Source organism: Medicago sativa, chromosome 7 (genome assembly GCF_051527215.1).
Source record: "Medicago sativa cultivar Bolivia chromosome 7, Bolivia_mono, whole genome shotgun sequence".
In the NCBI taxonomy this organism is placed as follows: Eukaryota; Viridiplantae; Streptophyta; class Magnoliopsida; order Fabales; family Fabaceae; genus Medicago; species Medicago sativa.
Genome location: NC_140755.1, coordinates 46751422 through 46765842, shown reverse-complemented (window position 1 = coordinate 46765842; position 14421 = coordinate 46751422). Strand labels below are relative to the sequence as shown.

General features: G+C 35.9%; 1 protein-coding gene across 1 annotated transcript; it reads left to right on the top strand.

The window, feature by feature from the left end:
• Positions 1–2417: 2417 nt before the first annotated feature.
• LOC146906239 (uncharacterized) lies at positions 2418–3704 on the top strand. Its single transcript, XM_085728774.1, has 3 exons — positions 2418–2842; positions 3065–3281; positions 3405–3704. Exons 1-3 carry the CDS (start codon positions 2418–2420, stop codon positions 3702–3704), a joined length of 942 nt encoding a protein of 313 aa, XP_085584900.1.
• The last annotated feature ends 10717 nt before the right edge of the window (positions 3705–14421 follow it).

The window sequence follows — 14421 nt, the reverse complement described above, 5'->3', positions numbered from 1 at the left end:
TCTTCAACGATGAGGATGTCGAAGAAGGTTTACGCCAGTGTACCAAAAGCGCGGTGGCCAGAATCGTAACGGATAAGCCGATTCACAGAGCGTCTCTATTCAAAGCACTTGCTAATATTTGGTGCAACCCAAAGGAGTTTCGCATGGAGGAATTAGATGACAAGCTGTATCAACTTTTCTTTGGTAGCGAAAAATATTTGAACAGAGTTATCCAAGGCAGTCCATGGGTGTTCAGAAACTCGTGGTTGTTTGTGGTGCCATGGAAACATGAAACAGACCCAAAAGACATTGACTTTCAATTTGTTCTGGTTTGGATGCAACTCATAGGTTTATTGGCACACTGCCGTACAACCAGAATGGCGAAGAAAGCCAGAGGCATCATGGGAGAGGTTGTCGAAAGTGGAGTATACGAACTTCCAGATCGAATTTAGATCATGAAAGCAAAGATTTTACTTGATTTATCTAAATCTAAACCTTTAAAGAGGGGAACTCACATTGGAAGTAAGAACGACAGAGTCCTTTGGGTGGATTTTAAATATGTAAAACTTCCTCAATTTTATTTCTATTGTGGGTGTATTGGTCATGGAAAGATTGGATGCATGGCAAAGCAAGAAGATGAGTCACAAGAAACATCCAAAGGTTTGGGGCCATGGATAAGTGCCCATGTAGGTGGTAGAAGGGTGGGAGAGATTGGCAATAATCAAGGTTCTAAAAAACGGTCGCGATCGCGATTGCGGTCGCGTTAAGGTTGTCGCGATTTCGGCTGTAACGGACGCTGCGATACAAATAACGGTCTTCGCGGTGTGAATTAATCAAAACCTTTCACAAAACCTATTAAAACGATTTATATTATCATATAATGTATAATAACTTAGATTAATACTTTTTCCCATAATTATAACATCAAAGTCCCAATTTTTTCTCTAAAATTTCATCTAATATTTGTTACCTAAATACTCAAATGAAATGGTTGTATTGAGAGTGTCAATATAAAATTACGTTAAACTTAATAAATAAGAGATGAATGCACACTTTTTTTTTATTTGAGTTTAATAAATAAATATATGAATAAACAAATAAACCATCTAAAAGTAATTATTAATTATTATTATTAATTTATTATTATTATATGAAGAGTGAAGCTACACAAACGTGTCTATTTGGTAACCAAGTGATAAGTGATAACAATTAACAAACCTTATTCACTCAAAATAAAAATAAAAAAACAGAACAAACCAGAATCGGCAAGGAAATTGGAAATTGGAAAACTGAATGAAGCAAGAAACCAGAATCGGCAAGCAGGAAGGAATCACACAACACCAGAAGAATAACAACTAACAACCCAAGAGAAGCATGTTTGTTTGTCACCACCACCACTGTATGTTAGTAATAGTTACTACCACCACAAGAGAAGAGAATAGAAGTAAGTAATTGATTTGTGTCTGAGAAAGGTTTAATTGAGAGTGAATGAATTGAGTTTCAGATTCCTTCTTCTTCTGTTCTTGTATTCTTGTGCTTTTTTTAATCTGAGATTCAATTCCTTTTCCCATATACAAATTTCTCTTTTTAAGTCTGTAATGGCGTTTTCGCGTCCGTAACGGCGTTTTCGCGGCCGTAACGGCGTTTCGCGGCTGTAACGGCTTCTGTAACGGCCGTAACGGTGTTTTTCCTGTGATTTTCGTTCTCACCGTTAAAAGGTCCAAAAACGGTCACGGTGGCTGCCGATACCGTTTTGTAACGGCCGTTTTCGCCGTAACGGACCGTTTTTTAAAACCTTGGCAATAATAACTTAAACTAGCAGAGACAACAGCAACAACAAAAGACAAAGAAGAATGTCCCTATTGATATCATTGACAAATTATCAACAATGTTAGTTGGTGATCAAATAATTGAGAAAGGAGGAAATCATGAGCAAAGCAATAAAATAAGGGCCAATGATGAAGTGGTTATTAACAATGCAAATGTTAATGGAACCAACTCCCGAGGTGAGAAAATGCATACCACAAGGGTGTCTACTTTGTCTAATAATGAAGAGGAGAGTAATGTTGATGAAATAATAGGAGGGGAGACTAATCAGTCCAATATCACTGTAGGTGGGAAACAAAAGAGATGGAAAAGAAGAAAAAGTGATAAGAAAGCCTCTGAAGAAAAATCAGGAAAAACTGGAAATGGTTGGAAAAAGGAAGGACCATGAGGAATATGAAGAGATGGAACTGTCCTCTCTAAAAAGACAGTATGGCATAGAAAAACTATATTGGCAAGCCTTGCGTAGCAGGCCAGCCGAGATCAATGAGTTGTTTGGCCTGGAACTGTCATGAGCTTGGGAACCCACGCACAGTTAGATCTTTGAAAACGCTCATTTTTTATAAAGATCCTAGCTGTGTATTCCTCTCAAAGACACGAAAAAAAGATTTTGAATGAACAAATTTCGTAATATCCATGGATTGAGTGGTAAGGTTGCTGTTAGTTGTTCTGGAGATGGAAAAAATTGGGTCGGTGGTCTAGCTATGCTATGGAAAGAGGGCATTGATGTGGAGGTAATATCTTTCTCTAATAATCATATTGATGTTTTGATCTCTATGGAGGAAGGAGAAGAAAAGTGGAGGCGTACTGGAATCTACGGTTTCCCGGAAGCTCCGCTAAAATACAAAATGTTTAATCTGATTGACAACCTTGTAGAGGCAAATGATAATAGCAGATGGCTCCTCATGGGTGACTTTAATGTGATCATATCACAAGATGAGAGGGAAGGAGGCAGTGAGGTGAGAAACAACATTTTATATGGCTTCAGGGAGACTTTGCAAAATCATAACTTGAGAGATTTAGGCTTTGAAGCGGACAAGTACACTTGGCAAAATAAACAAGAGGGGGAATCAAATATCAAGGCCATTTAGGTAGAATGGTAGCAACCCAAGATTGGCGTCTCAATTTCCCGTCAGCTTCAGTTCTTCATCACGAGGCACGCTTCAGATCACTCACCGATATTCTTGAGAACGGTGACTCGAAGACCAAAGAAAAAACGTAGCTTCTTAAAATTGCAACGTTTTGAGGAATGTTGGTGTAGGGACAAAAATTTGGAAGCGACGGTCAAAGAATCATGGGATGCAAGTGAGACCAATATGAGTAAGAGAATTGTTGATTGTGAGGGCAGTCTCTCAAAATGGAGTCAAGATAGATTTGGAGAGATTCCAAAGCAAATAAAAATCACTCAAAAGAAACTTGATAAGCTTAATGAAAATTCTAGTCAAGATGGAGTACTCTCTGAAATACGTAGGCAAGAGGCAAGATTGGATGATTTGTAGGAGAGTGAGGAAATTTGGTGGGCTCAAAGATCAAGAGCAATGTGGCTTAAGCATGTAGATAGAAACACCAAATTCTTTCATCAAAAAGCTTCTTAATGGAAGACTCGTAATTGGGTGGATTGTATATGGGATGATAGTGGAGAGAAAGTTGCCGATGAAGAAGATATAGCTAGAGTTTTTACCAGGTTTTTTCAAGATCTGTTTACCATAAGTAATCCTGAAAGAATATCTGAGGCAGTGATGGTGGTGCAAAATAGAGTTACCGAGACTATGCGGGGGATTTTAGATGCAGACTTCACAGAGGAAGAAGTTCTTACAGCTTCAAAGCAGTTAAAGCCACATGCTGCACCAGGACCTGATGGTTGCAGCCATTTTTTTACCAAAATTTTTGGAGTATTGTAGGTAGGGATGTCACCTCATTTGCTCTTAACATCCTCAACAGAGGTGGTGACCAGGTACTATAAACCATACTTTTATTTGTTTGATCCCAAAAAATAAAAAACCAAAATTGGCAAGTGATTTTCGCCCTATTTCATTGTGCAATGTCATCTTCAAAATCATTACAAACATAATAGCAAATAGGCTGAAAATAATTCTTCCAGATATTATTAGCCAATTTCAAAGTGCTTTTGTTCCAGGTAGATTAATCACAAATAATGCTTTATTAGAATTTGAATCTTTTCATTTTATGAGGAAAAAAAAGAAAGGGAAGCAGGGGTGTGTGGGCCTAAATTTAGATATGTAGAAAGCATATGATCGCATTGAGTGGAATTTTTTGATTGCTGTTCTTAATTCCATGGGTTTTTCCCTAAAGTGGCAACAACTAATTTTCAATTGTATCTCATCGGTATCCTTCTCAGTGTTACTAAATGGAGGTCCTTGCACAATGTTCCAACCAGAACGTGGCCTCCGACAAGGAGATCCTTTATCACCTTACTTATTTATTATTTGTGCTGAAGTATTTTGAGGATTACTACTCAGAGCTCAGGAGGAAAGTCTTATACATGGCCTTCAAATATCTAGGCGAGCCCCTAGTATAAGCCATCTTTTCTTCACAGATGATAGTATGATTTTTTGCAAAGATGCTTATCAAGATGCTTAAATGGTGAACAAAATTCTCAATATATACAAATCAGCTTCTGGCCAGCTTATCAATTTGGACAAATCAGAAATCTCATTCAGCCGAAATGTTCCTGATGATAGAAAAATCATGGTCCAAGGTCCTTCCCAATAATGGTCGATATTTTTTAAAATATTTCCTATTTATACGCATGACTCGATTATCAGCAACCAACTCTTCGACTTCATATGCATTATTCGAAAATACTTAGGATTTTTCATGGTCCTTCCCAACTAAGTGACCATTTACCCAAGGTTTTATTTTTCTTATCCATAGGTAGGATAACTTTCCAAACCAAATTATTTACAGCAAATGTCTTCGACTTGACTTTTTTATTATAAGATTTGGTTACACTTTCTTTTTTGCCTCGTAAGGATGTCTAATGCCCTTAACCTTTCTTCGTCTAAATCGACCAATTCATCCAAAACCATATTCTACTAATGATCAGTAGGGATTTCAAATTGTCTTTGGATTCTAGTCGATTGAAGACAAATTTCTACAGGTAACACAACATCATGTCCAAACGTAAGTTTAAAAGGGGTAGTATTATTGGTCAAGAATTTCAACAAGCCCATAACGTTTGATCAAGAATTTTGCGCCAATATCTTGGTTTATCACTTATATGTTTTTTTTTTATTAAAGTGATAATGAACTTGTTGGCTGCTTCGACTTGACCATTTGCTTGAGCATAGTATGGTGTCGAAGTTAACAATTTAAATCCTACTTGATTAGCAAATTATACCATCATTTGACCTGTGAAAACTGGTCCTTGATCAATGGTGATAGTTTTTGGAATCCCAAATCTATAAAAAAAAATCTAATTTTGGATAAAACTGATAACCACTTCTTGATTAACATCTGGCAAGGGGATGGCTTCTACCCATTTAGTGAAGTAGTCTATACTAACCAATATACATCGATGGCCTCTTGACTAGTTCGGTTTAATTTCACCAATTATGTCTAGAGCCCAACCCCTAAATGGCCAAGGTTTTACAATCGAATGTAATTCACTAGCAGGTACATGTTGAATTCCTGCATGTGAAACAAGTTTTGCAATTGAAAATTTTACTTTATTTTTCTGGAGATGCATCTGTTGAAACAAGTTTTTCTTTTATTTCGATGAGTTCTTCCAACTTTACTTTAGAAACTTTATAACCTGAAGTAATCTGTGCCAAATGATTTGCTTCTTGGTTTTCGATCCGCGGTACAAGTTGAATATTTGCATGATCGAAACGTTTCAATAACGCATTAGCAGTAACAAAATAAAGAATTAAGTTCTCCTTAACACATTTATATTGATCCTTTGTCAACTGCTTTGCCACTAATTCAGAGTCACCTTTTATTTCGACATGTTTTTCCCCCATTTCAAGTAAAAATCTCAAGTCCTGTAGTTAAGGCTTCATATTCAGCCTCGTTGTTGGAACAAGAATTATTGAGTCGAAATTTGAATTTAGTTGGAATAGTTTTGGGTGAAACAATTAAAACTCCAATTCCAGTACCATTTTTGTGGCTGGAGCCGTGGAAATAAAGTTTCCAAGGCTGAACAAAAACTTAATGTTTCTTCTTCCATAGAATGGTCGACTATAAAGTTAGCAACGATTTAACCTTTAACAGATTTTAAAGACTGATAAGTCAATGAATATCATATAAGTACTAAAGCCCATTTACCGACTCTACTGTGCAGTATTGGTTTCAACATCATATGTTTAATTATATCAAAATTAGAATAAACATAAACATCAATTGGCTTTGTATATTGTTTAAGTTTTGTACAAGAGAAATATAAACACATGCACAATTTTTCGATTGGATGGTACCTTGTTTCAGCATCATTTAAAACCCTACTAAGATAATAAATGGATCTTTCTACCCCATTTCCATCCTCTTGCGCTAACATGCTACCTATAGCATATTATGATGCTGCTATATATAACTTCATCACCCAATTCTTAAGAGGAGGTAACAGAATAGGTGGATTTGTCAAGTAAGACTTAATCTCGACGAAAGCTTTTTGATGTTCTGGTTCCCATCACAACACATGTTCTTTCTTCATTCTAAGTAATGGAAAAAAAGCATGAGTTTTGCCACTTAGATTTGAAATAAACCTTCCTCGGAAAATTGATCTTTCCCAACAAATATTGAAACTCTTTCTTTGTCGAAGGTGATTTCGTTTCCAAGATTACTTTTTTTTTTGTTTTGATTTATCTCAATGCCTTTTTTGTGAACAACAAAACCTAAGAAATCACCTGCACATACACCAAAGGCACACTTTAGTGGATTCATTTTCAATCCATATTTTCTCATCCTTTCGAATGATTGTCGAAGATGGTCCAAATGATCACTTTCAGAAGATGATTTAACAACAATGTCATCTATGTAAAACTACATGAATTTTCCTATAAAATCATGAATCATAGAATTCATCGTTCTCTGATAACAAGCACCGTCATTTTTTAATCCAAAAGGCATCATTATCCATTCATAGCAACCTAAATCCCATGGACATTGAAAAGTTGTTTTTAACACATCTTCCTCAGCAATAAAGATATGATTATAGCTAGAATAACCATCCAGCATACTTAAATAATCAAAACCTGCTTCTAACTCGACTAACATTTCTGCCACTGGCATAGGATATTCATCCTTAGGTGTAGCATGATTTAAGTCTCTAAAATAATTACAGACTCTAAGAGTCCCATTTTTCTTTACAACAGGAACTATGTTAGACAACCAATCAACATACCTTGCAGTTCTGATGATCTTACTTTTCAAGAGTCTTTCGATTTCTTCTTTTATTTTCGACAAGATCTATGGTGCAAATCTTCTCAGCATTTGTTTCACTGGTTTCTTGTCTGGTCGAATAGGCAATTTTAATTCCACCATGTCTCGACTCAATCCTGGCATTTCATTGTAATCCCAAGCGAAACAATCTTTGTATTTCTTTAAAAGTTCAATAATCTGAATTTTGAAACTTCCATCGATCTTGGCACTGACATAAGTTAGTATTTTCATAGAGCCATCACCCTAATCAATTTCTTCCAAAGGATCTTGGGCCTGCATTTTCTTAGTCGATCCCATTGGATATTTCTCGAAACCCAGAGGCTCTTCATCGTAAATGCAATCCAACCTTTGATCTTCTATGATTTCATGATTAAGATTGGCAGTATCATTCTCGACATATTCTTTTCGTAAAATTTAGGCCTCTAAAGTCGCTTTTTGTTTATTTTTGGCCACGTAGGCCGTAATTTTATCCTAAACACTGGATTCAGACATGATTAATCATCGAGATCATCCCACCTAGTTGTTGAGACTCCAATTTCAAGACATCCTTAAACTGGGGGTTTTGGGTAAACAAAAGCCCTGAACTAGAGTAAACCTTCTTTGTCTAGAATTTCCTTCCCCATATGAAACCATCTTTTGGGTGAATTTTCATGGACCAATGCACATCGTCTTGGTCCTTATAACCAAGTTTAGAAGATGCACATGGCGTAATGTTCGCCAGTTGTTTGTCTAAGTTTTTCTTGGTGATAATATTGACTTCAGCAATGAAGTAGCTTTGATCAGCCTCAATGTTCTCCAAGACATCATCCTCCCTCCAAAGAGAAAGCCTTTGATGCATAGTAGAAGGAACAACCCCAACACCATGAATCCATTCCCTTCCCTGCAATAGATTGTAATTTGCCTCAGAAGGAACCACCAAAAACAATGTTGCCTTCTTTACACTTCCCACTACCAAATCAACTTCGATAGCTCCAAAGGAATTGCCAGATTTTCCCTTATAGTTAGAAAGCACAACATTGTGTGGTTTCAGATCAGTCTCAGATTTACCAATCTTTTTTAGGAGAGATTGTGGTAACAAGTTCACAGCAGCACCACCATAAACCAGAACCTTGTTTATCCCAATGTTGTTGATTTTAGCATGGATAAACAATGGTTTCAGATGACTCTTCATATGAAAATCAGGTCTCTCAAACATGGCTTGGTTGTCTTCGACACAAGCCTTGTTCATGATATAATAACACATTGGCTTATAAACAACCATTTCTTCAGTGAAATCTTCCTCATCTTCAGTAACTTCAGACGTTACATCATATTCGACAGGAAGGATCAATACAACATTATAGATGACGTCAAAGTCTGGCTTAGAGTCAAAGAAATTGAAAGTCATTTCATCATCCACTTTTGGAAGATTTTCTTTAATTACTGAAAGGGGAGGAAATATCCTTTCAATAGCTGGTTTTCTAACCATTTTGGAAGATTTTCTTTAATTACTGAAAGGGGAGGAAATATCCTTTCAGTAGCTGGTTTTCTAACCATTACGAAAGTTACCACCTACTTGCCTTTCTCTTTGTCAGTGTTTGTAACAACGATCAGGGCGTTGGACTTATTCTGACATTGAAATCTGCTCCATTGAGTCTTGGTCATGGGGTTTTTTTCCCTTGTAATTATTCTTTTAAGCATATTTCTTAGAATCAGATGCCTCATTTTGATTAGCATTCCCAGTAACTCTTTTGACCCATTTTGCAGGTGGAGCAGAGTACCCAGATTTCTTTCCATTGGAAAACACCCATTTTTCGGTCGAAGACTTTGCAGATGGGGTGAAAGTTTTAGCCTGATCCTTCTTTGGATGTTTCTCTGAGGATAAAACCTTGTAAGGTATACCCCTTTGATTGAAACTGAATTTGGGCCTATTGTCAACACATTTTCCTTTCCTCTTTGACTGTGGTCAAAAGCCTTCAATACTTTGGCAGCTTCCTTGTTGAACACAGCACTGCACCTGGGGGACAACATGGTAACAGAATTTGAGATCTTACATCTGTTCAGAAAATCAATCAGACCCTCTTCAGCTTTTGGGTATGCAACTTTAATTTTTTCAGCATATTGGTCTTCAGTAACCACTTCATTGTTGCAAACATGGCCATTAGTAACCATTTCAACATCAGTTCTTTGACAATTAGTAGTCTCTTTTAGTTTGACTAATTTTCCAGTAATGATTTCTTCAGAAATTTCGACAACATTGACATCTGCTACATAAACATACAAAGGATATGCTTTTTTGAAAGGATCAACATCAACTTGCATAGGCTGCTTCGATTTGTCTCCAAATTACAACCTACCTTCATCAAGTGCTTTCTGCACTAAATCCCTGAAAAGTACACAATGAGATGTGTTATGGCCTGAGAAACCATTAAATTTACAAAATCCTCTCTTTTTCCTTTGTTCTATCGGAGGCATTTTCAGGCCCTTAGGCACCACTATTACGCCTTCAGCAACTAAGAGGTCAAATATTTCATCATATTTGGCAACATCAAATGTATAAGTCTTAGATGCATATTTTTCATTCTTTGGCTTTTCAGAGTTTTTACCATTAGATGGCCTCAACACTTTACATGCATAAGGAGGGCCAGGTTTTAATTCTGCAAGATTAGTCTCACTTTCTTCGACAATATCTGATTCTATGTCGAAGACTTGGTCGCTATCGTTAGTGTCAACGTAAGCAACTTTTTCTTTCGTAGTAAACCTAATGGATCTAACTTTCTTAACCTTAAGTCTTTCGACTTGATGGACCCTATCTGCCAATTGTGCCACATCTCTTAAATATTGAGTATCTAACTTCTTTCGAATAGAATAGACTAGGCCACCAGCAGCCATTTTGACTAATTAATGTTCATGCACTTGGGTGAAACATCTAGACTTAAGGAGATGAAATATATTCAAATAATCGTCAATAGATTCAGTCATTTTACTTCTAACACTGGCCAATTCTTTTAGACTAATTTTGGATTGGCCCATGTAAAATTGTTCATGAAATGCCTTTTCTAATTGATTCCAACTAAAAATGGAATGTGGGGGGTAAAGTTTTAAACCAAGTGAATGCATTTTTGGTTAGAGAATTTGGAAAATATTTCATTTTCAAATTTTCATTGTTTGTTAGATCACCAGCCTCCGTTAAATGACAGTTGATGTGTTCAACTATGGACTCATAGGTTTCCCCACCGAATTTTGTGAATTTGGGAGCTTTCCATCCCCTAGGCAACTCTTCCATTAACACATATTCTGACAAGGCCGACACAAAATTAGGCTTATGTAAATGATAGACGTTTGGCAAGTGCACCAAATACTATCGAAGTAGTAAAAATATCGATCCCATGAGGACTGTGTTAATCTCAATTTAGCAATAAAGTAAATATTTAGGATGTGTAAATTATTTTGTTTGCCACTAGGCAGTAGATTTGATTTGATTGCATAAAATTAAATAACATAAAATAAAGATAGTTTTGGAAAAGATAAGGAGAGATGAGATCAGGTCTGTCGAATCTTCTATGTTTCCCCTAATTGGTTACTGCACCTATTATTACTAATGATTCTCTAGTTTCACGATAGTTAACAAATTAGCCCTAATCAATCCCTTGAGTTAGGACCCTCTTCTTAAACTACAACCCCTAATTCCTTAGGTGGTCTAATAATCCTTGAAGGTTTTATAAATGTTAACCTAATATCACTAACAAACGATTATCCATTCCTAGACTAACCATGTTTATTAGAACAATTCAATTAGGTCTAAGTCGAAAGCTATGGTCAGTAGTCATTCGTTCTCACAAAATCATGTTTATATTTGATCAGGAAATAAAAAGCATTAAGAACAATTGAATTGAATAAAGACTAGAAATTCATTAATAACTAATAGAGTTTCACAGCAACATATGATCAATTAGGGTTACATAGATTCATCTCTGACCTAATCTATAAGAGATTTAGCTACTCATAATTGAGTTTACAAAAAGCATAATCAATGAAAGAATTAAAACATACATAAACTGGGTTAGAGATGATGAAATCCTCTCCGCTGCAGCCTTCTGGGTGTTAAAATCGCACTTTAGCTCTCCAAAATCGTAATCCCCTTTGTTTGAGACTGACTTCAGCTTAAATAGGCAGTTCTGCTCGCTCCAAATCGTACCACGATTGCTTCATTAAACCCTAATTACGTTCCAAACCCTTCTTGAAATTGTATCACGATTGGTTGAATCGTACTGCGATGAAGCTCCTTCAAAAACATGCGTTCTGACTTCAAGAAATCGTATTGCGATGGTGAAAATCGCAATACGATTGGCAGCTTGCAGTTGTTCCAATTTTCTTGCTTTTCTTGCTCTTCTTGCTGCTTAAACTTGCTTGTGAACTCAAAAATATCATGAAAAGGACTCTAAAAATAGTGCATGACTGACTGTCATCACAACCCCAAACTTAAACCATTCCTTGTCCTCAAGTAATCTTCTTGCAAAATTGACAATCGACAGTAAAATAACAATTACCTGATCAAGTGATACCACCAAAAAGTTCAACACCTTACTAGCTAAAGATGAGCTAGTTTGACTTGTTCGCATCCACCAATTCACAACTCCTCGCAACAATTTTAATAGGGTTCACAGTCGACATGCAATTTACATATTACCATACGCTTGAAAAGTTTCTAAACGTCAATCAAAATCAATGTCAATGCACACTTTGAGGTCTTTAAGGGTTATAACGGGGCTTAGGTGAAGGTGGGATAATATTTGGATAAGTAGGCCACACAAAATTTGAGTTAGGCATTCCTACGGAAGTTAAAGTACAAAATTCAATCCTTCATTCATTCACCTTATGAAACAACAATCAATGCAAAGGTACTAGAGAATATTTTTAACAGTTGGGACAATCGAGTTTGAAGTTACTCGGATTTTCAATGTTTTGTCCCTTTCTTTTCATTATTCATTTTCATTTTTCTCTTTTTTTTTTTTTGATACACCATTTTTGTGTGTATTTTTCATGATAATGTTCATACTTTTGTTCTATTATTCTCTAGTACCCCACCCCAAACTTAGTTGGTTGCAAATTCCAATAGCAACCCCAAACTTAATCTTTAGCAACATACTACAATGCCTAACTCCGAAAGACAATAAGGGATAAAACCTAAAAGTCTCGAAGCTTGTAATGTGGTTTGTCACCGAACAAAAAGTTCTAATCCTACCGGCTCAAATTGGTTAAGAAAATGATAAAATATAACAATTAAAATCAGGGTAGGCTTCAAAAGGCTCAAAGGACCAAGCACTTTTGCCTCAGTGTGCTAATGACAATGACCAATCAACAGTAGAGAAAAATCGCAAGTTCTAGAATTGTAAATGCATGGAATATTCTAATATAAGTAAATTGAAAAACAAAATTTGGCAATGAACCTTATGGCTGAGATTTCTGGGAGTTGTGACTACCTATCTTGAACTGCGGTACACTTCGCCTTTGAAATACCAAGTCACTCCTCCTTTTGAACTTTTGGAATATCACTTTGATCAGACAATTGTTACTAAACTGTAAAGAGTCAACTAACAAACAAATTCATCAATAATAAACAAGTGCAGGAATAATTACATAAACGGGGGGTATAACCGAGTTAAACCAAAATAAAAATTAAAGACAAATTGTTTGACTCAACAATAGAAATAAAATACTGAAAATAAAGACATAATAAAAAGGATGGGTTACCTCCCACCAAGCGCTTTCTTTTACGTCATTGAGCTTGACGCTTCAACCACTGTTAGGGTGGAAAATATGTCAGAAAGAACACATCATCCTTCTTCTTCCTCTTGTTTGTTAGGAATTCCATGAATTTGTAACAAAGAAGTAGATGCTCCCATGCGCTCACAGTTAAACCTTTGGAATTTAAGCTCTCCCACCTTAGAGAAGGACATGCATCCATCTGCACACGAGTGATTTCATTAATCCCCGTTGGTTCAGACTTCGGGAAAATATCAACACTCCTCACTTTGAGATTTTCTTCCACCACAATCTTGTGACACTCAGTCTCTATCTGAACCAGCTTCCTCTGAGACTCATGTGCTTTCTCAACAAGATCACCACATTGAACATCAAACTTCTCAAATGAAACTTGATTTGACACCAAGAATTCATCTAAAATATTCTGAAGTTGAGTATTGTAATCGATGTTGGTCACCTCTTTCTTCCCTTCACCATCACTACCTGGTTGATTCGCCTCATAATGATCACAACTCAAGATTTTGTTGTCCAAAATTTTGATCTTAAAAGATAGCATATAATTTTCATACTGCAACTTAGCAATCTCTTCTGTGTCATAGAGGAGTACCCTGTCTATCATAGCTGCAAAACATGGATAAACTTTTCAGTAGCACAGTACAATGAGAAGAAAACAATGAGCATAATTTTTTTTTCTTTTTCTATAAATATATATACAAAAATATAAATGACAGAAATCCTAAGTAAAAACAAAATTGCCAAATTGAAATGACTCAACACTCCCCGACAACGGCGCCAAAAACTTGATAGACTTTTAGCAAGTGTACTAAAAATGCATCGAAGTAGTAAAAATATCGATCCCACGAGGACTGTGTTAATCTCAATTCAGCAATAAGGTTAATATTTATGATGTGTAAAATATTTTGTTTGCCACTAGGCAGTAGATTTGATTTGATTGCATAAAATTAAATAAAAGAAAATAGATTTGATTAAGAAAATATGGAGAGAGATGAGATCAGGTCTGTCGAATCCTCTATGTTTCCCCTAATTGGTTACTGCACCTATTATTACTAATGATTCTCTAGTTTCACGATAGTTAACAAATTAGCCCTAATCAATCCCTTGAGTTAGGACCCTCTTCTTAAACTACAGCCCCTAATTCCTTAGGTGGTCTAATAATCCTTGAAGGTTTTATGAACGTTAACCTAATATCACTAACAAACGATTATCTATTCCTAGACTAACCATGTTTATTAGAACAATTCAATTAGGTCTAAGTCGAAAGCTATGGTCAGTAGTCATTCGTTCTCACAAAATCATGTTTATATTTGATCAGGAAATAAAAAGCATTAAGAACAATTGAATTGAATAAAGACTAGAAATTCATTAATAACTAATAGAGTTTCACAGCAACATATGATCAATTAGGGTTACATAGATTCATCTCTGACCTAATCTCTAAGAGATTTAGCTACT